The sequence below is a fragment of the Thermobia domestica genome, chromosome 3 (assembly GCF_964235325.1).
Source record: "Thermobia domestica chromosome 3, izTheDome1.hap1.1, whole genome shotgun sequence".
Lineage (NCBI taxonomy): Eukaryota > Metazoa > Arthropoda > Insecta > Zygentoma > Lepismatidae > Thermobia > Thermobia domestica.
In genome coordinates, this window is record NC_137456.1 from 26,497,577 (window position 1) to 26,525,145 (window position 27,569).

General features: G+C 36.6%; 2 protein-coding genes across 7 annotated transcripts in view; one reads left to right on the forward strand and one right to left on the reverse strand.

Moving 5' to 3' along the window:
* LOC145680245 (dynein regulatory complex subunit 3-like) overlaps positions 1 to 18,442 on the reverse strand; it is a 62,681-nt gene extending 44,239 nt beyond the window's left edge. The window contains exon 1 of one of the 3 annotated variants that reach the window (XM_081750569.1): positions 18,274 to 18,442. In XM_081750569.1, the coding sequence (XP_081606695.1) occupies positions 18,274 to 18,442 (169 nt within the window). Of the gene's footprint in view, positions 1 to 17,933; positions 18,132 to 18,273 lie in introns of those variants that run through there. The other 2 variants (XM_081750570.1, XM_081750571.1) reach the window with 2 other exon arrangements.
* Positions 18,443 to 18,473: 31 nt separating this feature from the next.
* LOC145680246 (TOM1-like protein 2) overlaps positions 18,474 to 27,569 on the forward strand; it is a 172,184-nt gene continuing 163,088 nt past the window's right edge. For 3 of the 4 annotated variants that reach the window (XM_081750573.1, XM_081750575.1, XM_081750577.1), the window contains exon 1: positions 18,474 to 18,669. In XM_081750573.1, the coding sequence (XP_081606699.1) occupies positions 18,618 to 18,669 (52 nt within the window). In that variant the 5' untranslated portion in view covers positions 18,474 to 18,617. Of the gene's footprint in view, positions 18,670 to 18,830; positions 19,002 to 27,569 lie in introns of those variants that run through there. The other variant, XM_081750576.1, reaches the window with a different exon arrangement.

The window sequence follows — 27,569 nt, forward strand, 5'->3', positions numbered from 1 at the left end:
AATCCATAGTTTGGGTTCATCAAGCTATTAGGTTACAATTGCGATGGCATTTAATCCCAAGTTTAGGCATGAACAGGCATGTATGCTTGGTTGGGAATTTACAGAGTAGCGTTGCTAGCACATCTATATATAGGGTGGTCCAAAAGTAGGTATACATTCTTGCATTGATCAAGTATAACATTCCAGTTATTTGCTTCGACTGTTCCGGGCTTAAGTTATAAGTAAGAAGACGTTAAGAACAAATAATAAAGTAACTAGGTCTACCTGTTTGATAACAATAAGAATTGATATAAAATACAGTGAGCTGATCAATACGGACCGTATAAAAGTGCACCAAGACATAGTCAGGAGACAGTGTGTTGTTGAACAGAGTCGTATGAAAGTACACCAAGGTAGTCAGGAAAAGTGTGTTGTTGAACAAGGTCGTATGAAAATGCAGCAAGACAGTCAGGAGACAGTGCGTTGTTGAACAGTGTCGTATAAAAGTTCACCAAGACAATTAGGAGACTGCGTTGATGAACAGTGTCGTATAAAAGTTCACCAAGACAATCAGGAGACTGCGTTGATGAACAGGGTCTATAAAAGGGCACCATGAAAACACACAATTGTAATTTTTTTCACGACTTCCATCGGGTCATTCTACACAGCAAGCAACAGGAAACATCAACGCTGCATTTGGGTCAAGAATGGGAAATGAACATGCCATTCACCGTTGGTCTGTCAAATTTCGTCAGGAGCGGATGGAGTCAATGGAGCACAGGTACATCGGTACCCCTGCTTGAGCAAATATACAGCTTGCTTCGAATCAGCTTTCACTCTCTCAAGTTAACTTTGTCATTTTTCATTTTTCCTTAACAGATGTTTTTTCTTTCGTTGTATATAAAAACAGTAGAATCACTTTTAACACTACTCACCCAACAATAACTTTATTTCTTTTAATCTCAATGACAATAGTTTATTGTCTGCAGAAATAGAATTGCAACTCCTCGAAAATAACTGAACCCAGATCAGGAGTGCAGAAAAGCTTTGAAGAGTGAAAAAATCCTCGCAGATGCTTACTACTTACGTGTAAAGAAAAAGGACATATTAAAATAATAGTTCTTATAATCATGTTTCATTTATTGCGTAAAGAAAACATTTTTGCAGGAACTCCGACTCACAAAACTTCCCAGCCATCAAGAATCTGAGTCCAATGTTCATTCGTGCAGAAAGTTGCAAGCAAAAAGTGTACAACTACGAGTACATTTAGGTAGAAAAAAAAAATAATAAACTCTTTCACAGCTCAAAGGGAGACTAGTTTTATTTGGTAAAGTTAACAATAAAAAAAATGGAAACAACAAGGAACTTACAATAGCGATATATACAGGGGTAACTGGGGAGAGGAATGGGGAGCTGACCCTCCAAACTATATCCTACCAAATAAGGTTCGCTTGTTGTGTTTATTAAACTTGTTTAATACTTACAGCCAGGGACGTGAGCAGAAATTCATTTCAGGGAGTGTTCAAATTCAATATTATGACAAATTGTATTGAAATTTGTAATATCGCCCCTAAAATTAGACAAAATTTATAGAAAAGTCAGAATTCCGGGGATGGTTGTTCGGACCCTCAGGATCCCCTGACTACAGCAAATGAAGAATGTTTGTAATATAAAATGAAGTATTTTTTTAAAATGAAAATTGAACAACGCTAATACGTGAAAATAATTTTGAAAAATCAAATTAATCATCCAATCTGATACTCCAATCTGTGATACTCTTATTTGCCTAACTGGATGCACAATTGCGAATTTATTGCTATTCTACATATTGTATAACGGTCTGTGAATTTAATCTTCGAGCTAGTTTAATTTTCTTCCAGCTTTTTTCCTTTCATTTATACCCATAAAAACGCAAAGTCAAACAATTGACTTTCATAAATGATTTTTGCTTCCTTGTTAATAGTTTATAGGTCCATTTGGTACAACATATTATTCTAAATTCACGTACTCCGAAGACCAAAGCTTCAATAAGGTAGCATCCCCAACGCATAATAATAAATGTATAGATAAATGAATAATAAGTATTTCCAATTATCGAAAAAAAAAACTTATTATTCTTACAGATTTTAACCATATTTTATACATTATAATCAAAGCAACCATTCCTTGATTTTTAAAACTAGTGTGTTGGAAACATTTTAAACAATCTAGCATTAGAAGATGTTGAAAGTATTTGTCTGTCATTAGCGACTAATTAAGGTTAAATTTTCAAACAAAATATTTTCCCTAGAAATATATACTGTACTTTCTTCTTTATCATGTTGCTGTTTGCCGGTAGCCAGATAGGGCAAGTCCGCTCTTGTCAGTGGGATAAATTATTGAAAAGACAGAAGAATTAATGTTTGTATTCATGTAATTAGATTATTTGTATGCGTATGCAAGGATAGAGCAGGAAGGGAAAGGGATTTTGGAATTTTTGTGTAACTTTGTTTTCTATAAGATGATTGGTTGTTAGGAGCCAATCAGGGAACAGGTTTCCGATTAGATGTCTTATTTAAAGATCTATGTTGCTCAAATAGCTTCATGCTGAGTCTGATGAGTAAAAGTTCCCAATCAGTACTGAGTTCATCACTCGAAAGTGTTTAAGTGTAAGTGTGTTAGTATGTAAAATGACTGTATCTTTTAGCAGGACATGCTGCAAGACACCAGAAATATAAGTGGAGACAATTAAATATTCGCCTGCGTACTTTGAAATGTAGACTGAGTAGTAAACAGATTTCTCTATTGCAATACTCAGATGATGTTGCTCATTGTATATATATGGAAGATAAATAGCATTTTGTACAGATGTTCTGTACTTCTTGTAGTAACTGTGCTTATTTCGTTATATTATAAATAAACCAATCAAATTGTACCTATGAATGTATTTGCAAGGCTAACAACATAAAGTTCGTGTCCAATTAAAGAAAGTAACACCCTGTATCCATCCATATGATAAAAGAAATGAAATTAAATCTTTGAGTTTTACGTCCCACGGTTATACCGGTTAGGCTAAAGGAGACGGTGATGATGAGAAGTGAATGAAATGGTGGAATGAAGAAAGTGGGAGGAAACGGGAGAACCCCGAGAAAACCCACGCACACGGTGTTTGTCCACCACAAAGTTCACTTGGCGGGGGCTGCGATCGAACCCGGGACCTCAAACACCAGAGGTGAACGCTCTACCACAGAGCCACCGTGGCCCCATCCATATGATATGCTGTAATAAAATACTGTCTTAGTAGACTTTGAGATACAATATTTAAAATGATCGCGTCATGCTAATTTAATTTCCCGCCAAAAAAATTAAAAATTCTTGTCAAATATAAAGTGTTGCTTACGTCTATTACATATATATACAGAGTGTTAATGAACTATAGCGACAAACTGCAAGAGGTGATTCCTTACATCAAAATAAGAGATATGTTCCTATGGACCTATGGCGAAAAGTGCATAGTTTCAGAGCTAGGGCTGTCCAAAATCGCGAAAAAGCCAAATTTCAAGAGGTACTATTTCGAATTCTAGAAACTGTGGATGGCGGTCCTTATCAGTTTGAAGGAAGTCACGCATACGCAATTCAAATATACATATTTCATTAATGTTCAATGGGTGTACAGAGTATTCCATACAGGATGAAATTCCCAGACATGCCATCTACCGAATTTTGAGATACGCTCTGACTTTATGATCGATCCGAAGTAGGAAAACGATAAGCCTTGATAGCAGTGAATATGGAATCCTTTGGCACGATGTCGGAAGTGTTAAGGATCGTCAGCAGCATAGTTTCTCGTACTCAGGAGAACGCATTCTGCAATGTGTTCTTTCATGCTTGTAAGTGAAGAAAACGTGAAATATACCATCACGAAATACATCGCATCACACGTTATTCAGAACACAAAAAGACATGAAGCTGCCGGTTTCTAACACTTCCGACTTTCATCCGAAGCATTGGATGTCCATAGCTGTGAAGGCTTATCTCCAGCCTACTTTGGGCCCTCGTTAAAATCAGCGTATATCTGAAAACTCTATTGAGAGCATATGTGAGAATTAAACCCTGTAGGGAATGCCCTGTACACATATTGAAAATTGACGAAATATGCACTTTCGGATTGTGTATGCGTGGCTTCCTTTACGCCGATAAGGACTACCATCCACAGTTTCTGGAATTCGAAATAGAACCTCTTGAACTTTGGCTTTCTCGCGATTTTGGACAGCCCTAGCTCTGAAACTATGCACTTTTCGCCATAGGTCCATATGAACTTTTTCTCTTATTTTGATGTGATTAATAACCTCTTATAGACACCCTGTATATATATATATATATATATATATATATATATATATATATATATATATATATATATATATATATATATATATATATATATATATATATTATCATAGAAAGGTACGAGATGATTTAATCATATTTACCGAGGCACGTATTTATGCCCTAGAATACATTTACCAATATTCATTTTTTTGGTAATTCCCAAATTTCAGGGGTGAGCTAACCCAACTCTCCCAAAATCTAATAGAATGAATGATTACGGTTTAACTGAGGGTCAGCAGTGAGGCTTTTTTTTTTCATCCTGATAAAGCCAATGGGCGACAAGAACTGCAGCTTAGAATCCAAACCAAAGTTTTCTTCAAAAAAAAGTGTACAAAAGTACAAAGAAAGGACGCAATAGAGGTCGTAAAAAGACTAGAAGAACACAATACAAAATTTATAACAAGAAAATAATTAAAAAATAGCAACATTAAAACATAATAGGAAAACCTCAGAGCGCCTTTGCTATACCAACTGTACAAATAAAATCCGGAATGGTGTTAACATTATCTTTAAGAACCTGACTAGAATTTTCAGGCTTTCCTAGCTTTCTCTGAGTTCAGATTATTCTGCGCATGCTACAAGAATGTGCTGAATACTCAATGGAACGATAATCTTTGCTGTTAGAACGCACTAAATAGGAATGAGTGACATAAAAGTGTGCGATACGCAAGTGCATCAGGATCACATCATCTCGGCAAGTAGCACACGACGACATCTGCCAATTGTCCAAAAGATGTTTAACTGCCACGAAATTTGAGAATTTAAAAACCGGGAAACATATAATAATTAGTAAAATTAATTTTGAAACAGACTATACCAGTAGGGCGTGTCATTTCTGAGGGTGAAATATACTTTTTGCAATTTTTCATGATGAGGGGTCTTAAAAGTATGTTTTTAGGTATGAGAAATTCAAATCCGTACTTAGTTTTGTGATTAAAGAAATTCTAGCTAGGTAAATCAAGATTTGAATATAACACAAGAACAGTTTTCAGAATTTCATACTGAAATACTTTCGAAAATGCCATGCGATACTATAAAATAAATTATTTTTCCGTATGAAACATTTTATTAATCATCAAACATATTAATAAAGCTAGAGATACAGTAAGAAAGAGTATATAACCAATACTTTGAGAAAACAGTCAATAAAATTTCTACGTACATAGACGTGCGTACTGAAATACTGTACCGGTATTTAGACTTTATATTATTGCATTGCAGTAACTAAAAACAGAAAGCATTATTTTGATTATGTACTATTATAATTTATAATTGTTTTAGTAAAAACATGTAACATTCTCCATGTTTGAAGTGTGCAGCTTCTGTTACAAATATTGAGAAACACATTTTTCATTGATTTTAAAAATACCTTACTCAACCACATTGGCAAACTACTAATTTTCATTATAATAAATTATTTTGTAACTGCTGCATCATACAGTTAATACACTTCTTATTTACTACTATAGAATTACTATATATATGCTACATTTGTGTTACATTTTGTTATAAAGCTGTCCTTGTTTTACTACAAATGTATTCAAGAAACAGCAACAAGTAAGCAATACTATTAACCCACAAGTTATTCACAAAACAAGTTTCATTATGTCGTGTTTTCATTCATTTCCGGACATCATCTGTGGACTTGCTTCTTGAACTATCATGTACCCCTCACGTTTCTCATGCGTATAGAATTTTGCTGCTGCCTCTGTGTCTTGTTTCATACACCTTTCTATAGATTAATCGTCATTTGGCCGATGAAAATAGCAATCGGAAAGTCTACAAATTTCTTTACTACCACTGCTGAAAGTTTGCATGTTAAGGGAGGTTCATAAACACCTTTAGACCAGTCGATCATCTCTAGCACGAACGAGGCATTGGGGTCGATATCAGGTGTTTTCCTCGAATGTACAGAGAGATTTCCTTGTACTGCCTCACTTCTCAAGTTAAGTAGCTTTTGAAGTACAGCATCCACAACAATTTTCTTCTGCATATCAAGTCACTGCAGTTGAAACAAGATGTGGCGTGGCCCTTTCCCCAGCAATGCTTGATTTTGATGTTGAACCAGCAGGGCAATAGGCACTAGCAATGTATTTCAATATCCGCCTAAGATTTATGAGATATTTGACGTTAAGTTTATGTTTATAAACCCACAAATGACGCAGTCTATTTGCTGTAGTCAACCATCTTGAATGACTGACTGGACTAATTTCAAAAAGCGTCAGATCCCATGGAGTTTTTCCAGTGAGAATGGTGTGTGTAATCAGATATCTGATATCTGATATGCTTGATCTGTAGATAAATCTTTTACGATATTTTCACTCAGCGCAATAAGAAGCTCTCCAATTGGGAGTTTTTGCTATGAAGGATCGATTTCATGTCCAGTAACTGCGTCTAGCATACCTCCACTAGTACCTTTCCACTGATTGCTAGACAAAATTATGCTATCCAGTGTTGTGATTAAGTGTCGCAGAGGTAACCCGTTGGTGTGAAGAGCATACAGTAACCAATTAATCTTACGACCGAGTTTGACTTCTACCCAATGCATAGTACGACCTTCCCAACCAGTGCTGATGTTGATAGAATCACCTCCAATTGCTTGTAAGATTTTATCAATACCCTTCTAAAATCTTCAAGATTATCAGCAAAAATTTCAGCTTCCTTTTTATTGTCACAATCTTTCTGAGGAGTGAAATGATAAAGACAGCGTCCACCTGGCTCGCTGTAAACAAAATAGTGTTGTTCTCATATAATTCCAGGAAACTGGTGATTTGAATTTTCTACTACCAACATAACGTTCGTAATATCATCACAGCCGTCAAAGAAGATGCAGTTTATTATACCTTGCTGAGAGAAATCATCAAATTCTTGGTCCACGGATTTCATTATTTTTTTTCTTGTGCTCTCTTCACTTTATTGTGATCAATCACAAACCTTTGGTCGTTGTCGGTCATCAAGCCAACATCCATAAGGGCGGCAGTAGATATGGCAGGCACATTTACACACTCAAATTTGAAGCTCTTAATCTTATGCCCTTGAAGTTATTAAATAATAAATGTGAGAAATTTAGCACCTGTTTATTAAAAATGTATCTAATTTAATGATTGTAGAATATAAATTTGACATAATACTAAAACTGTAACGCAGCAATGTGCAAATAGATAAAACTAATCTTAACAAGCATGTATTTCTGCTCAATAAATGAAATACAACGCCGGCGCCATCTATGAACAACAAAATTAAATTTGTAAAAAAAAGATCGGAAATGACAAAATTTTGGACTGATATTTACCTAGCAAAATAACATTATATCGAATTTGTAAATATATGCTTCGAAATACAATGTCAGGTCTCAACTTTTTAGCACCCCTCATTTTAGGATTTTGACAATTGAAAAAATCGACACGCCCTACTATACCAGTCAACGTACAGCAGTAGAGACAATGCTCAATATACATGGAGTCGCCTCTATGTAGAAGCTTATAGAATTACACTGTCATAATTAAACAAAATTCAAATAAGTGTGTCGCCATGTCATAAGGGTTTACTAAAGCATGTCGGCAGTGAAGAAAGGTTGGGAACCACTGTCCTATAGCTAGACTAACCTTAAGTGAGTTAAATTAAGGGCTAGTGAACTCTGATATGGGAACTTAAGATAGCAGAAGCAGAAATCAAATCATAACTCATGTGGTCTGACCAAGTGACGTAGAAAGAAACTCATCAAGATGGACTGACACATACAAGCATCATACATATACAGGGTGGCCCAAAAGTAAGTAGGCTATACAGTCCCATATTGAACGGCCCATGGCATTTTATATAATTTGCTTATTGTTATCGATACAAGTTTAGTTTATTATTTGTTTTTAATTTCTTTTCACTCATACATTGAATTCAGAATAGACTGAAGCAAATAAACTCATCTTAGTAAATTAAAATGTCATACTTGATCAATGCAGGGCTGTATACCTACTTTTGGGTTACTTTATATACACTATGTGTTCAAAAGTATCCGGACCCCCCAAAACATACGTTTTTCGTGTTCGGTGCATTGTGCTGCCACCTACTGCCAGGTACTCATTATCAGCGACCTCAGTAGTCATTAAACATTACGAAAAAGTAGAATGGGGCGCTCCGCGGAACTCACGGACTTCGAACGTGGTCAGGTGATTGGGTGTCACTTGTGTCAGAAGTCCGTACGCGAGATTTCCACACTCTTAAACATCCCTAGGTCCACTGTATCTGATGTGATAGTGAAGTGGAAACGTGAAGGGACACGTACAGCACAAAAGCGTACAGACCGACCTCGTCTGTTGACTGACAGAGACCGCGAACAGTTGAAGAGGGTCGTAAAGTGTAATAGGCAGACATCTATCCAGATCATCACACAAGAATTCCAAACTGCATTAGGATCCACTCCAAGTACTATGACAGTTAGGCGTGAGGTGAGAAAACTTGGATTTCATGGTCGAGCGGCTGCTCATAAGCCACACATCATGCAGGTAAATGCCAAACGACGCCTCGCTTGGTGTAAGGAGCGTAAACATTGGACGATTGAACAGTGGAAAAACGTTGTGTGGAGTACGTACACAATGTGGCGATCCGATGGGTGTGGGTATGGCGAATGCCCGGTGAACGTAATCTGTCAGCGTGTGTAGAGCCAACAGTAAAATTCGGAGGTGGTATGGCCGTGTTTTTCTTGGAGGGGGCTTGCACCCCTTGTTGTTTTGCGTGGTACTCTCACAGCGCAGGCCTACATTGATGTTTTAAGCACCTTCTTGCTTCCCACTGTTGAAGAGCAATTCGGGGATTGCAATTGCATCTTTCAACACGCACGAGCACCTGTTAATACTGCACGGCCTGTGGCGGAGTGGTTACACGACCATAACATTCCTGTAATGGACTGGCCTGCACAGAGTCCTGACTTGAGTTCTGTAAAACACCTTTGTGATGTTTTGGAACGCCGACTTCGTGCCAGGCCTCACCGACCTACATCGATACCTCTCCTCCGTTCAGCACTCCGTGAAGAATGGGCTGCCATTCCCCAAGAAACCTTCCAGCACATGATTGAAAGTATGTCTGCGAGAGTGGAAGCTGTCATCAAGGTTAAGGGTGGGCCAACGCCATATTGAGTTTCAGCAGTACCGATGGAGGGCGCCACGAACTTGTAAGTCATTTTCAGCCAGGTGTCCGGATACTTTTGATCACATAGTATATATATATATATATATATATATATATATATATATATATATATATATATATATATATATATATATATATATATATATGCAACCCAACGAATTTAGTATTTTTCAAAGATTGATTACTACCAGTTATTATTATTTTTTTTATTTCATTGAGACACAAAATGCTTCCAATTTGAATGAATTTATTAGAATCATTTCTCAATCGACTACCTGTACCGTCAGGATATATTTTTTGTATATATGTATCTAGTTGTGTCATATTTTTATCTATCACATACATACAAAATATACACATTATATATATATATATATATATATATATATATATATATATATATATATATATATATATATATTTGGTCTAGGAATTAATTCGTGCGGTTTTACAAAAGATGGCGTAACTAGCTTATTGTCCCATAGTTTCGTTGATCCAAACATGCGTTGAAAACTACTGTCATTGAGCATCTTGTTTAGTATATGTCAGTTGCTTGAAGCGGAAACAACAACATTTTTTCTTCAACTGAAAATGGCGCATTTTGTGCCTGATAAAGTGTTTTTGCGGGGAGTTATTCTTCATTGCTTTAACATGAAGAAAAGTGCTACCGCAAGTCATCATATTTTAGTGGAAGTGTTTGGTGACCATGCTCTAGCTGAGCGAACGTGTCAGAAGTGGTTTGCACGGTTTAAAGGTGGTGATTTCAGCTTGGAAGACCAAAAGCAATTTGGACAGCCAAAAGAATTTGAAGATGAAGAATTGAGAGCATTGCTTGATCAGGATTCGTGTCAAACGCAGGACGAACTTGCAGAAGCATTTGGAGTTGAGCAAACAACAGTTTCCAAACGTCTCAAAGCCATAGGAATGATTCAAAAGATGTCTTATTGGGTTTCACATGAATTGAAAAGAAAGACGTTGAAAGAAGAAAAACCGTTTGCGAATTGCTGCTTCAAAGACAGAAAAGGAAGGGATTTTTGCATCGAATTGTAACTGGTGATGAGAAGTGGATTCATTACGAGAATCCTAAACGAAAAAAGGCCTGGGTGAAGCAAGGTGAACCAGGTCCTTCACAACCGAAACGAGATATTCATTGTGCAAAGGTTATGCTGTATATATGGTGGGATTTGAAACGTGTGGTGTACTATGAACTTCTGAAACTTGGTGAAACTATTAATGGACACCGCTATCGACAACAATTAATGCGTTTGAAGCAAGCTCTGGCCTGAAAATGACCAGAATGGAATAACAGGCATAATAAACGTATTTATCAAGATGATAACGCTCGACCACATGTCGCAAAACCGGTCAAAACCTATTTGGAAAATGTCGGATGGAAAGTGTTACTCCACCCGCGATATTCACCAGACACTGCTCCGTCTGACTACTACTTGATCGATTGCATGAATAACGATTTGATTGGACAGCGGTTCACTTCTTCAGAAAATATCGAAAAATGGATCTTTGATTAGATTGCGTCAAAAGATGAGGAATTCTTCCGACACGGAATCCGTAAATTGCCTGAAAGATGGTAGTGGCTAGCGATGGACAATATTTTTGTTAACGTATTCATTTACTTTGTTTTTGAAATAAAGCTTCAATTTTTATTAAAAACCGCACGAATTAATTCCTAGACCAATATATATATATATATATATATATATATATATATATATATATATATATATATATATATATATATATATATATATATATATATATGTGTGTGTGTGTGTGTGTGTGTGTTTTGTGGTACTTTTAATATGTTAATTAATAAGTAATCTTAAATTCAGAACTTTCATTCATTAAGAAATTAAGTAATTACTATAATTTAAAACATATGCAGTAGTCAAACTACATTTTAGATTTTAAATACAAACATTAAAACATTATTCACCTCCATTGATCAATATTGAGAAATTTGCAAAGAGGGCTCCTTCTGAATTTCCATTTCATATCACAAAATATTTTTTACCGTAAAAGAATTGAAATAAAGATGCTATTTTATGGTCACATACAGAATAAAATTACGAAAGTTTACAATTATTACTGGAAATTAATGCTGTCGAACACCCATTTCGAACATTTTAAAAGCACATAGTTTCTAATGTGTTGAAATTTCATTTATTATCGCTAGCATGAAACGTAAATAGTTGTACTGTAAATTTCCATAACTATTCTCCAAGTGAATTTGTATAGATCTATAACCATAGGCGCCCTAAGGGGAGGATAGCAAAGGCGTCATTTAGGGGAACAGGAGGGGGCAATTCCCCCCAGAAGAGTTTGAGGAATACATATACTTTAATAGATTGTCTACTAATTACTAGTACAAAACGTGAAAGTCTTATGTCGGTGGTGCTCTTTTCCCCCTCAAGCAAAGTATGAAATGACGCCCCTGGAGGGCAGGGTGAGGCCCCCTCTGGCTCACGAAAATGTATTAAATTTCTTAAGAATTTCTTAATACAAATATAAAATTTCAAACGTAATATAGCAACTAGGGAGATAACCCCCCAGAAAATTTTCTTCGGACGCTCATGTATACAACCAAAGGTAATTTTGTCAAGTTAACACATCCCCAAGCAATAATATTAACAGAAATGAATTTCTCCTTCATCTCTCCCAATAATTCAAATACGCACTAAATAGAGTATTTTCATATTGAATTTTAGGTATTTACACTCATACATAATGTATTTACTGTATAGGGGAGAGGGGGGTACATTTGAACAGGGGGTACCTTTGAACATTTAAGATAACAGGCTAGAAATAATAGCATATCTGGTGGTTTCAAAATTTTTAGTTTGACAAAACTGCGTTGCGTGACGGTCACCTGTTATCTGCCATTTTAGTGTAACTGTTGATGAACAGCAGTATTTTGTTACATTTGTGGGGTGGAAAGTTGGAATTTTTGTGAAGTTTTGTAAGATTTTTGACAGAAGCCTGTGTTTTGATATTATCTGCCATTCATTGCAGAAGCAAGTACATTAATTTACTTATCTAATGTTGCCCTTTGTATTTCACAATAGTTTGTACTATCTGGGTATTACCAAATTCCGCTTGGTCATGCCGGTTGGGGCAGTTTTGAACAAAAATTAGGGGGCACATTTGAACATTGTTCTACCTCTACTTTTCTGAAACTTATAAGTACCACCAACATGTTTGTGTTCTCAGACAAGGAAGACAAATGTTCAATGCCAACTGCTGATATTGTGTGTAGACTTTCTAATCCCACAACTTCTGGAGAGGCAAAGCGTACTGCAAAAGTTCTGACATTTCATGTTGATTTGCAGAATTTTAGGGTAGAATAAATTTTGTGTCCAGTACCCGGTTAGTGGTGAAAAAAAATGTAATTTCTTAGATCTCTTAGATTGCTAGTAGTAATAGGTTTTCCATTAAGCCTATCAGGTATGACGAGCAAAATTAAAAAGTGAATCATAATCATATTTTCACAGATATGCTACGATGATCGTATTTTTTTAAATTTTTCTTCTGATCACACCTACGCCTAAAGATATGTTGTCCACATATCCTTTTCTGTGTGTGTGTGTAACGTATAACGTACAGCATATATGCAGGCCCGTATTTAGGTAACTACTATTCTGTGCTCGAACACAGGACGTCACAATTTAGGGGGCGGCAAAATTTTGGATTAAAAAAAAGATTCACAATAAAGTTATATGACTATCACACTCAGAGTCCCGCGCAAGAGCGAGAAAATGTTTAATTCGTTCTAATTACAGTAGTTATTAATTAGCTAGCTTATCTGATTATTTTTAAAAAAGTCATTCTCTCCTACTCCCACCCCAAGGGGTGAGGATGAACTTGAACATTATGAAAACTGATACCCTTAAACTCAGCGACCTCGAAAACAATGAATTCAACACTAATATCTGTCGTTTTCGATTACTTTTAAACTCTCGCCCGCCTCACTCGGGAGTTGAGTATGACCTTGAAGTTGAATAGGATTAAAACTGTCACTATTCATCTCAGTGACCCCAAAAACTATGAATTCAACTCAATTCAGATGTGTTTCCGAAAGGGAGGCAAATTATTTAGAGCACAGAGGCGCACAATATACAAATACGGGCCTGCATATATGTTTCAGCAATTATTACTATTATTATTATTTCCTTGCCATACGCGATTGGTTAATTCTTGTGCCTTAAACCGTTAATGGTGCTTTGTTACATTAGCCTTGTTGTTCGTAAACGAATTCATCCTGAAAATAACGATTATTCTAGTAAAATAATGGTTTGTTCAAAACTGCCCCACGTATGTTCAAATCTACCCCATGCTTGTTTAAATCTACCCCCGAAGGGGGTACATTTGAACGACACCCCCTGCGCCCATGCACAGAATGACAAGATCAAACAAAGTACTCTATTTTATGGCAAATATAATGTATATTATATTTAGTTTTTGCTACAGTTCTAGGAGGAAATTTACTGTGTGTTTGGAAGCAAAAACGAATATTCGAAAGCAGATGTTCAAATGTACCCCCCTCTCCCCTACAATTACCTTTGTGAGAAATTAAATTTCTGTAACCTATCAGTAACGGACAAAAATTAATGTCCCATTGGTGTCCGTTATTCAGAGGTTTCACTGTACAAGCTTCCTATGCTTATAGCAAAAAAAAAAAAAAAAAAAAAAAGTCCTAACTTCGGGATAACAAATGGAGGGGTATGTCGGATAGATGGGGACCAAATTAGGTAAAGGCATAAATAAGGAATCAAACCTAATCTGGGTTATGTTTAGCAGAAGGGGTCCAGAAGCATGTAAAAACTAGAAAATTTACAGGAGAAATGGATTATGCACATACTTAGACCTAACACAACGTAACCAAATGTAACCTAATATTAGTATAAATAAGCGAAATTCTATTTTTTTTTTTTTTTTTTTTTTTTTAATATTAGGATGGCATTTAGTATCTTCCACAACTCTTTAAATTACCTATTTTATATTCAGAACAGAACCCAACCAACCCCTGCGGGGCTTCTAACCCGTTCCTACAACAACAACAACAACAACAACTACTACTACTACTACTACTACTACTGCTACTACTACTACTTATACTACTCTTACTCCTACTACGTAGATTGGGGAAGATACTAAATATCAGCCGAAAATTATGCTAGACGCCTACACTAACATAATGTAACATAAACTACTAACCTAAACTAACCTAATGTGAACAGAAATTACCTAAATTTTAGTAGAAACAATTGCTGGAACCCTTCTATTCTGACTCGACATACCGGCTATCTAAATGTTGAAATAACGATTCTGACTCGACATACCGGCTATCTAAATGTTGAAATACGGGGAGGGAATGTTGCTTAAAAGATAGCGTTTCTATTTACATAGTAACTGAAAACCACTATAGAGCTTCTCTTTAGTTACGGGTTGGAGGAAGGTCATGAAGAGATTCTTGTCGCTCACCAACAACTTTATGGGGGAAAATATGCCCTTATATTGTACTGTAGAGAATTATCCACGAAAATGCTCAAAAACCGAATTTTTATATTAACAATTTCCTGCAGGAATGCTCCCGAACCCCCCTCGACTGAGGGGTATTCCAAACCCCGGAAGAATTGCTCCCACAGCAGAGTACTCCTAAATCTGCTCATGCTCAAAATTAGTGATGGGTAAATTTCCGGGAAAATATTGTTCGGTTATATACCCGGGAAGATTCCCAAAAATGGGAATTTTCCGGGAATTTATGTACAATCGCAAAGAAAATTACATTATATTACTATATTATAATTTCAAAGTTAAATTCGTTTTTTTAAATCATAGTATATATTACTGTTGTCTCCAGAGAATTCTTTAAAATGTATATTCTGAACGGTATTACGTTTTTTTATTAATATTTTATTATATTTAGAGAGTACGCATAAATGTATATTTACTTACAATATGTTCTATGCAAGTAAATATGTGGAAAAAATGGTATAGTAAGTCCACATACTTTTACATTGCTAAATTTAAATTTACATATAAGTTGATTTTCTAAACTTGACTCTGCTACTGATATAAACATATTAAATTTTTAAATGTTATAAACAAATTAGGTTGGACAACTGCTAGAAGACATAGTCTCACCATTTTATCAACATTTACGCATACATACAGATGGTGATCAGAAAAATGGAAACACCTGAACGAAATTGCAACTTACCAGATTAATATGGTGTCGGGCCACCTTTCGCCTTCAGAACAGCCTTGATGCGACGTGGGATGGAGGCATAGAGGTTGTGAATGGTAGCAAGTGGAATTTTACACCATTCCTCGTGCAGGGCATCGGCCAGTTCTGTGAGAGAGGATGGAGGTGGAAATCATCGCCGGAGTCGTGTTTCCAAGACGGACCACAGATGTTCAATTATGTTGAGACCTGGGGATTGGGCGGGCCAGGGGAGGTGTTGAACTTCATCCCGATGTTCCTCAAACCACGCTGCAACAACGGCAGCTGTGTGAATGGGTGCATTATCATCCTGGAAGATGGCGTCATTGTCCGGGAACAACATCCGGACCATAGGATGCAAGTAGTCTCCTAAAATTGCGACATAATCGTTGGCAGTGATTCGTCCGCTTAGTGTGACCACAGGACCCAATGAAAACCATGATATGGCGGCCAACAGCATCACCGAGCCGCCGCCATGTTTCACAGTTGGGAGGAGACACTGCAGATCATAAGCTTCTTTGGGCGTTCTCCACACATAAACATGGCTCGTGGTTGGGAATAGGGTGAAGGATGACTCATCCGACCATAGCACACGTTTCCAGTTCTCAACGGTCCGAGTTGCATGATCGCGGCACCATTTGCGGCGTGCGAAAGCGTTATGGTCCCTGATGAGCGGTTTGGCCCGTGCAACACGACCCCGTAAGTTCATGTCATGTAGTTCGCGGCGGACTGTGATTGTCGAAACAGGGTGGGGGAGGTGTTGATTAAGTTCCTCCGTCACTTGCTCCGCAGTGGCACGACGGTTCTGCGTGACAATGCGCTTTAATACCCGGCATGACCTGTCACTCATGATTTTCTTCCGCCCACTGTTCCACTTCCCGATGTGGTTTTCCCGTGTGTTATGCAGGCCGTCATCACCTTCGACACTGTCCCACGTGACACACCTAACACAGTAGTCACTGCCGTCACACTCACTCCACATAACCACCAACAATTTGCCCTCTTTGAAAATCTGAGAGGTCTCCCATTTTACACTACCTCCGTCTGCTGCAGCCACTGGACACTGCTGTTCCACTGCGCCTGACGTAGTATGGAGACCGACCTAACACACCACCACAAGCGGTCCGACGATGCGGGCGCCACGACACCACTGCCAACCCATACATCTGACGTGTTGCCAACTACAGGTGTTTCTATTTTTCTGATCACCATGTGTATTTAAGTTCGCAGTATTTGCAAGATATTGAGTTATCTTTATAATTTTGAGCGTAACATTGGCACACACGACCTTACTTCCTACCTATTTCTCGAAATTTCATGCGTTAATTCACATGAAAGAGAAGTCCGAGTATCTCTTCAGAAATTCGAGTCAGAGACAGGAGACAGACCCACGTCTTTTACTAACGGTGGTTTGGAGTGTATTTATAGTACTACATCTCTATTCAGTGGCGTAGCAGCTGCCCCCGCAAACCCCGCAGTGCGGAGGACCCCGAAGTCTTGCGATGAATAAAGATTTAAACAAGTAGAACTTCAACCTTACTTCTGTCGGCTATACAACTAGGGCCTCTTCTCTATACTTTGCGGGGGCCCCGCAAAAGTGTGCTACGCCACTGTCTCTATTTCTACATAATTTCTACACTACTTTACAAACTGGTTCCTTTTCATCATTTGTAAATTAGTACTTTGCTACTTTTTAGTGCAAATGGAAATGGAGCATAAAAATCATATTGTTAGTTATATAAAGTACAGTCAACGAATTTTATTGTTTTCTAACTTCCAAATTATTTAAAAGCTAGAAGTAAATCATAATAAATTAAAATAAAGTAATTAGTCATATGGTTCTTATAATTTGGAAGATAAAGTAAATAAATTGAAATAAATTCCTTCCCAGGAATTTATATGCCAGGGAAAAGACCCGACAATATTCCCAGTTTTTATTTTCCTTCCCACCGGGAATATTCCCACTGACCATCACTACTCAAAATACGGCATTTATATGAATTAAGACAAAAAGACAACATGGAAGAACACACACATACATACGAAAGAAACAATTCAATATGGCACATCAAAATATAAACTAGATGAACTTCGTTAAAGACATCCCATTTTAAATACAGAAGATAGAAAAAAATTAAAATGTCGGTGTTGTTAACTTAGAAATTATTTCTACATAAGAAATAATAATTCTTTTTACGTGCAAAGGTTTTCGTCAATTACTACGTATAAAAATAGATTTATTACAGATATTCAGCATGTACTCTCCAGTGACGGTATGTCCTGATCACTAAAAAACCAGAGGCGGTATGCCTTCATAACTGAAAAACCAGAGGCGGTATGGCATACCACCGCATTCGACCACTGCCTCCATCTGTCCGACATATGCTCAAATGGAACATACTTTATGTTACCGATTTTTTTTTTTTTTAATAGCCGGGTGAGCCCACTGGTATGATCAGAGCCCTCAGTAGAGTCCACTGGGTCAATATTTTACAAATTACAGTGTAATGTTGATTCTGTCAATAAAACTTACTTACTTTTGAACTCGAGTCTGAGAGATGTTACTTCATCATAAGAAATCCCTTCTTCTCTTGCTAATCGGCCAGCTTCACCCTTTGGCCCTTGCTCATCTATTGCATCCTTTATCATGTCCTCGTCAATGACACCAGGTTCAAGAGACTCGTATGCATTACCGGTATGGTCCATTTTTATATCTACAATTTATACAAATTAATATATAGTGATTACTAAAAAAATATTCAACATATAAACCACTACACCACCAAAACGTGTAATTCAGCGTCGTTGCCATGACAACGATCCATAGACGTAAATCGAACGACTGACTTCGAGTTTTCGATACATCACATGATCAGCAAACATGTCGTTCTTCGGAGGAAACCCATTTAGCACTCCTGTTGGACAGAGAATAGGTAAGTATAATTTATTTTTGTACAATTGATTGTTTAGTTGTCTTAGAAAGTGTGAATTATATTAAAGACGGTAGAATTCTAGTTGTTTGACAACTACGCAGTTGACACAGAAAGCACAGAAATAGACATCCAGTAAAGGGGATAGGACAACAAATGACAGTCGGTGTCAAAGCAAACAAGACTGAATTTCACAACAGAAATTGTTTTTATACGACTATTTACAAAACAAGAAAAAGCAGAGTCGTGAAATCCATCTCTCGTGTAAATCTGCTAAGTGAAATATCGTTACATCAATCTTTTTCACAAATTCTTTAAACATATGGTTATTTTAGGTATGTAAGTTATTGCGCCTACGCTATGCAAACCTAGTTGCACAATAGTAAATTTTGCGAAGTAATGCTAGGGTTATTTAAAAAGGAACTACGACAAAAGTGGATGCCGGAAGAAAGAGAAATGTGCGGTTTGCTTTCAAATAATGCTTACTGCGTGAAATTATAATTTTCTTTTAAAGGAGAAACATGATTTGACGCGAATGAAACGTGACTATGTAAATGTCTTTTTCTTGAAATCCTGTGTCTTACCGATAGTGTTTGTTATTACTGATACACGGAAGGACAAGCCAGTGGATGTCACACTATGTTTAAAATTCATGCATATATTTCAGTCTCTTCGAACTACGTTGAGAAACAGTAGATTGGAGTAATCTTTTCCGATTGTCGTTAGATACATTGAGTGTGCGAAATAGTAGATTACGAATATGGGAACATTATTTAGGAAATTTTACATGTAAAATCTATAAGAAACTTACTTGGTGCCAAACATGCAAGTCATATTTTAACTCAGCGTTAAGAAGTGTGGGATGGTATTTGGTATCTTCCCCCAAATACACACAAAAGTGTTTTACGCCATATACTGTTTCACGCTAATTTCATTTATATGTATACACACCGTAGTTGACGCGCCTGCTTCCTACAGACGCACCCTCTCGCTGACGCTCGAGCCGCTCTGCTGCGCTCCTGCTACGACTCTGTTACATAGTATTCGTACTTTATAGTGGACACCTAGGACAAGTTGGTTAGTTCTTACCGCATACGTATACTGAAGTCCTCCTAAAGTGAATTTGTAGAGAGGAATGATATTCCACACCCTCATTGATGGCTCTGGAACCGGTACCTGATTGAGAATCACTACCAAGTAAATTCGGCGAGCAACTAAATAATGCCCGAGGTGTGTATCATTGCCACGCTGTTGCATGTAAGGAAGAAGCACACGTAAAGGTTAAGCCCGTACATGTAATGTGTAGATTTCTACCCATTTAGTAAGCGAAAGAGCACGCTTGCATCTTCAGCGCCCTAACCCACACTCCTACTTGCCTTCTTCATCTCGGGTCACGTGAAACAGCGAGTAAAATTAGCAGTGATAGTGAATTGACTGCCTAGTCGAATGCAGAGCATTATACAGAGTATCAGAGAAAGGATTCCCCAATTTCACGTACCCTCAGCTGGGGAGCTTGTTGTCAAACAAATATACGTGTGTCAATGGAGAACATGTGCCTTTGTTGAAGGTTTAGGGAAAATGCCGGGTTGCCGGTAGTAGCACAGCGTGCAATTGACGTCTGCTTCTCACTTTGTATCTATAATGGAGGCCACATTTGGGTGATGTTGAAGTTTCGAGGCATTTATAATGGCAATCAACAGTGATATATGTATATCAAGGTAGATACGAAGTATAACGTAATCAGACTCATTCAGTTTAATAAGACAGGGCTCTAGAACACTGGACCGCATCCATTGAGTTGTAATAAAGAAAGAAATCATTCTGGCTACAGACCCACCTTCGCCTGTATGTGCCGACCAGCATTCCATAACCATCCCGATGAATTGTGTCGGGATAAATATAAATAATGTGTCTCATATAAATAATGAGTTTTGGATACAGTTATCTTAACCTATACCGATATAGGAATGTCGAATTGCTATTCAAAAATCGTATTAAGGTCTAAAGAAAAGAATTGCATGAAAACTTCAATTATATTCTCATTGAGGTTTTCTTAACCTGTAGGGATCGTGCGAACGTCTCACTCATCTGAAAGCCCTGAAATTAGATACATAACAACTACTTTTTTGTAAGTTCATTTTAGGTTTTAGAAGAGTCCTCGCCGCTGGTCTAGTGACTAGCGCATTCCGTGCATATGGTTCCGGGTTCGAATCCTAATGGGAGAACATTGACGTTCGAATACAGTGATTCGAATTACACCTTAAACTGTACGTCCATATCTCGTGCAGCATTGATAGTTCAAAGCAACAAAAGTTTCAACAAACAAAATTAGGATTTAGTATTTAGTTCATGCTTGATGGCACACCAAGTAATTTTAATGGGTGGCATTTAGTATCTCTTCCAAATCCACACATAAGGTACCATAGGTTTTCTAAACCATACCGTATATTTGTTTTACACTATCCTTCTTTGTGTATACTTACTCCCTACGGACACCCACCCTCGCTGAGCTCGGGCCCCGCTGTTGCGCTCCTGCTCTGACTCTTACATAGCATTTGTGCTTTTTAGTCGCCACCTAGCACTACGTGATTAGAGTCTTTTGCATAATAATTCTTATCGCGTACGCACACTCATCATTTGCAGAAACAACGACTAGGAATTACCACGATTACCAATACTGAGTAGCTATGTTAGGGAAAAGCAAAAACCTGAAAAAACCCGGCTGTGCTTAGAATTGAACCAATGTACAGTTCCGATATGTTCTGGCGTGAGTGGTTGACCTTTGACTTTAAGAGTGATAGAATGTATGACTATTTACAGAGTGAACTGGGTAACGCGTTGGCACATGAGCCTGAGACCTGAGTTCAATTTTCGGCCCAATCATGATTATTCACTTGAATTCATATCTGTAGAGAATTCGTGTAATATAAAGTAGGTTATTCCCTCATGTTCCATAAGGAATTCTGCAGTTTGCTCCAAATACTGATTTCTGGTGAATCAATTTCTCGGATTGATTCGCTGCTCTGTACTTTCGTTGAATATCCAGGTGATATGCTATGAGTTATCTTGTAAACTTGTATCTATTGCTTATCAGATATAGTGAAGAATCTTAATTCTTTGTAATAAAAACAACTTTTTATTTTTTGGGGTAAACTTTACAAGACACGCTCCAGCTGCGCATCGATAAGTAGGGCTCTTTTAAAAAGTATAGTATAGTAGGGTAGGTTAGAGTAGAGTAAGATAAAAATAAGTAGGGTAGGGGTTAAGAACGGGTTAGCTTAAGGTTAGGTAAGTTTTGATTCATTTTCATAAAATTATTAGAGTGTAATTTCTCGTTTCTGAGTGAGTATATCTGCTGGAGCGGGCGTTATAAAGTTAACCCGTTTTTTGTTGTTGTTGTCTGAATATCTTAAGTGTTAATAATTCTTATTACAAGGCTCCATTCACTATTGCAGATGCCGTGTACGACTCAAATTCTTTACATAGCGACAGGATTTCAGTTTATAATACGGATATAATTATCTGTGCAACAAAAACTACCAAGGTCTAAAGTAATTAGAGTGATCTCACTAATAATTAATATTGAAAGTACAAAGAGAAAATACAGATGTTGAAATGTCAAGCGCATTTCCTGTATTCAGATAGGTAATTAATGAAGAAAAACGGAATATCTGCAAGTTGCACTAATTTTCGAAGATCGTATCAGATATTCCAGATTGTTGTTACTATTATTTTAATTTCCTTTTGGTGAAGGGAAGTTTACATTGAAAATATAAGTTATAAAGTTTTGCTTTCAGCTTCGTTTAGCATTGAGGCGAGCGTGAACCCCCAAATTTTTACACGGTTTGTCGTGGGAATTAAATTGTTAATTGTTGCACATCCTTTGTATCTTCAATTTTTGTTATGGTATACTACTTACAATCGATGGTTTACATATGCACAGTATTATTTACGGCTACGGCATTTTATGGTAATTGACTGCAGTATCTATCTTTGTTCAGAGGAAAATAGTTTATACTAAGTTGTAGTAACGAGTGTCGATGTTCTTGGCAATATATTTGATGTAAGAAATAATTCGTCAAGCATTTTGCTTTATTATTGTATTTTTGGACTAGAATTCGACACTACGGGTGTAGGGTACAGTAACATCAGAGTACTGTGCATTTTGCTACTATTCGAGGAATATGTATATAAGGTTCCAACTAACGGTACCGCAGATAATTCAGAGTAAAATAGCACGAATGGACTAGGAAACCAACGCAAGTCTTCTGTTTAGCTTGTTGGTTCATTAATTACTATTCTACCGAGTCTATTCTTGGAACAACTCTATACTTCAGAAGTCAGTCTTCAAACATTCGGTGAATAGAAAAACGAGGTTCAGATTACGGGTGTACTTGCACTTCGCGCTTTAATTTCATGTACACTGTGCCTATTGAGATTACCGTATAATTAAAAAAAAAAAAAGTCGGTTGTTGCCTCCTTTATCTTATAACTAGAGACCGGATGTTAGGCAAAATGCCTATTCTTTAATATTAAAGATATAATCAAAAATAACGTTTTAAAGTTTATATAGGGGGTTATAGTTTCGATTTAAGCCAATTTTATTTTGCCTATTTCGACCTTTACTGCCTAAATAATTGATTTAATGCCTAATGTTGCCTATTCTATGCATTTTCTTCAAAATAAGCCTTCATTGGGAAAATATATAATTTATATAACATAAATAATACATACATATATACATATATTAGGTGATTGTAAACACAAGCACGTGGTACGTTACAATATATACACAGGGTGAACTTCAAACATGTGCACATACTTCCGAGGTGATTAATGATATCAAAAGAAAACAAAAAGTTCTCTTGTAGTTTGTCGAATTCCGTGTCATGTGCGAGGATAGTGGTGCCAACTTGGAATCGAAAATCGAATCTTGACAATTGGAGTGGAACAGATAGATGTGCACATACGTTGGGAGGTGATTCGTGACATGAAAAGAAGACAAAAAAGGTTCTCGTGAATGTCACGAATCACCTCCCAAAGTTTGTGCACATTTTTATGTCTCGCACCAATTGTCAGGATTCGATTTTCTATTCCAAATTGGTCCCCCCTGTCACTCGTATACGACGCGGAATTCCACAACATGCAAGAGAACTGTTTGTATTCTTTTGATGTCACAAATCACCTCCCCAAGTATGTGCACATCTTCCAGGTTCATCCAGTATATATGGAATGCATAACAAGCTTCGTTTTTATATATACAATAAAAGAAGATATTGAGAAAGAAGTATGTTTCTATATTCTTTAAGCATTATTTATGACTTGAATCTATTTTTTAATGGTATTGAGTATTTATCTTCATTATTTTGAGCTACATTTTAGTGCCTATTTGCCTGCCTATTTTCTAGGTTTTTAGTGCCTAAACATCCGGTCTCTACTTATAACATAGAAGTTTTTTCTTTTTCCTTCTTTGCTATTTGTTCCATTTGCCGAAAGCGCTCCCGGATTCGATTCCACCTTAAGCTGTAGGTCCGCGTCTTATGTAGCCTCGGTGATAGGCAGAGTTACTGAACTCCAACCAATTTTCAACTCAGAACTCCTTCGTGGCTAAGCGGTTAGCGTATGCTCCTTTGGCATGGGAGACCCGGGTTCGATTCCCGGCGGGAGCTCATGTGGTTCGGATTCCGCGTTAATCAGTAGGTCCACGTCTCATATAGATTCACTGCTGAACGGGACAAAACCCAAAATCAACTCAACTCAATTTTCAACTCTTCAATTTCTTTAATACTGTTTTCCTCACTAAATAATGCGAAGCAAATGATAGAAGTGTAGGAGTTGTAGGAGTGGTAAAACATTGGTTACAACAAACATACTATATTTGAGTCCAAAGTAACATTGAAAAAAGTAGAAGTTTCACATAATGGTAGGGCATAATCTGAAAAATATTTTTGGAGCTATTTCACAGAAACCTACGCTAAATTAGTAAATTTTGAATACAAGTCTTAGGCGACACAATGTTACTCAGTATTCATTTCTGTTGATTTTTTTTTTTTTTTTATTTAAATCAAATCTTTCTTCTCGCGTAATACAAGTCACGAACTGAAGATAAAACATTAGGAATTAATATTAAATGTTAATTATGCCATTTAAGTTAAAGTATTGGGCTTGAATTTTGAATTGATTGTCAGTCATTAACTTATTTCAGTCCCAAATAGAGATGCAAGGGTTCGAAAAAAGTCTTTTTTTAGGGGGAGGAAACTCGGTTTTTTCTGCTTCGCTTTTTTGGTTGGATTTTTTTTTTTTTTTTTGCCAAATTCTGCTTTAAAACCATATTTCAAACAATTTTAATTCTTAACACATTTTTATTATGAATCCCAGAAAAATTAATCCATGTATATAATGAGTTGCAGTTAAGTTTTAACTTTCATATGCATTATAATCAATATTTTTTATTGTAAATTAAAAATACAAAAACAAGGAAAAACTGTTACATGATATACAGAATTTATTGTACTATGTGTGTAAGTTCAAACAAATAACACATTGGGAAGATAATAATATATTTACTGAACAAATGCACAAAACAAATTTAAGTTTCGAGGCCCTAGCCTTCTCAAAAATAACATGTTCTTCTCTTTGTTCATTACGTATATCAAGTGGCTCAAGTGCTACAACGTTGGCTCGCATTCGGGAGGTCATGGGTTCGACTATCCTGACTGGGGTTTTCCAGTATTTCCCTCAGTCCTACCAGGCAAATGCCGGGTTGGTACCTGCTAAAACAGGCCCTGGCCGATACCTTCCCAAATCCTTTTCATGTTGTTGTTAGATATCCAGTATAAAATAGCCTCTGAGCCGCATCTGGTGATCGTTAAATAAATAAATAAATATCATCCCCTCGTCAATCTGTTATTGCCTATAAGTCTATTATGTCTGACTTCCGAGACTTCCATAAACATCCGTACTAGAGTAACAATGAAAGATAATCATTGTTTCATTACAATTCAACGTATTACTGTAAAATACTGAAAAAAAATGCAATCTTTGTACGGGACGCTCAAAAATCACCTAATTTGTTACTGCATCTCTTGCTTCCGCCTTTGCTATCCCTAGAGAAACTTTATTGAAATAGAACAGAAATGTTGAAAATGTATTTGCTATTCATTTATTACATACGTAATAATCTGTTGCTACCTATCAGGTGCTTCGGACCTGCAAAATCGGTAAAGTCCCAAATTCTGTAATGCATTGACTGTTCCTTAAGCTTGTTTAGAGTCAGGAAAGTACTGAATTTTCTGTTCATGGATCATATGCGTAATACTGTTCATCTGAGCGTTTGGTTTCCAAGGCTCTGGAATATATAACCACCATCATGGTTTACCCTCATTACGAAACTTTCCCTTAAAAGAAAGAAAGAAAGAAAAGAAAAACTACGAAATACATTTAAGCCAAGCACAACAAACATGAGTGAGTGGTTAGTTTTTCCGCTTCTATTGGGATATTCGGGATTCAGTCCCGCATTCGACCATTCCGACAAAAGTTCTTAATTCCATCTGTGAATGTAGAGATAGTGCGTGTACTGTAATTCCTGGCTGATTTAATTTCTTATGTTTAAATTGTTGTTATTACAAATTACCAGCAATGACGGATTTGCGAAAGGGGGTTAGGGTGGGGGTGTTTTTCGAACTGAAGCCTGTTCTCCGAAATTACGGAATTTCTAAAACAAACGAAATTTTAGTTATGTCTTTACTCATAAACTTCAAGCTGCCCTCAAGTGAAAATCATGCATTTTTAGAAAAAACTAACCATTAGTAAGAAAAAACCCTCCCAAAACACTTTTCTAAATCCGTACTGATTATTTGTATAAAATGGTATTCATGGTTGCATCCGGAAGATTATTGCTACATCATTACACAGCTACAGTATAACAGAAATGTGGAAGTATGCTCTGATGGATATATTGAAAAACACAAGAGTACTAAGCTCCAAGAACTGAAACACGAACAACTAAAAATGAAATGATCTAAAGAAAAAATGTCGATAACTCAGAAGTTAAAATAAAGTTATATAGCCTCTAAAATTGCTCTCAAATACTACGTATTTTTTGTTTAATTCATAAAACATGTGCTCTATCAATCATGATGATGAATTCTAGGGGAAAATATGGTCATGAAATCTTGTTTAACTATAGAGTATACTATAAGAAAGGTATTTAGATAGAAAAATCATGAAAATGAAAAAAGCCAAAATTTTCGTTTTTTTCCGTAAAAAGACGGCGTTTTGTTTTTTTAAAAAATCATCAATTCAAAGAAGCCGGCTATTTTGCATCTCTAATCCCAAACAATGTTTCTTAAGCACTAAGGAAAAAGCACGGCGACGTTTATCAACATAATACTTTTTTTTTTCACAAAATTTACTCATATTTGGCAGGGGCATACCTAAAAAAATTGGAACTAGCTAGCAGCACGAAATACATATAAAATAAGCAAATTTCGCCTAAAGTTATAAAATCTAAAAAAGATTTAAGTTTCGGAGAGGGAATCGGACCCCTTTATAAATACGTCCCTATTATCTGGGAACAAACAAAAGACGCGCACACAAAAGAATTCGTCTTAAATGTCCGTGGTGATTTTCTCGTTGGAATAGTTAACGATTTAAAAACCTTATGTTACGAAGATAAGAAAGCAGAATTCCTCCGTTACCCGTTCAAAACGGGATTTTCCGTAATCATCCTCTGTATGAAACACCCGTTTTCATACTATGCTGTACATACATTTGCATCTTATTGTATTATGATTATCTTCCATAATTGAAATAACACAACAGAGGCTGGATTTTACTTATTTTCACTTTGAATTCATTTATTTCGGAATTTGATTTAAATCAGCGATTTTTATTTAAAAAAT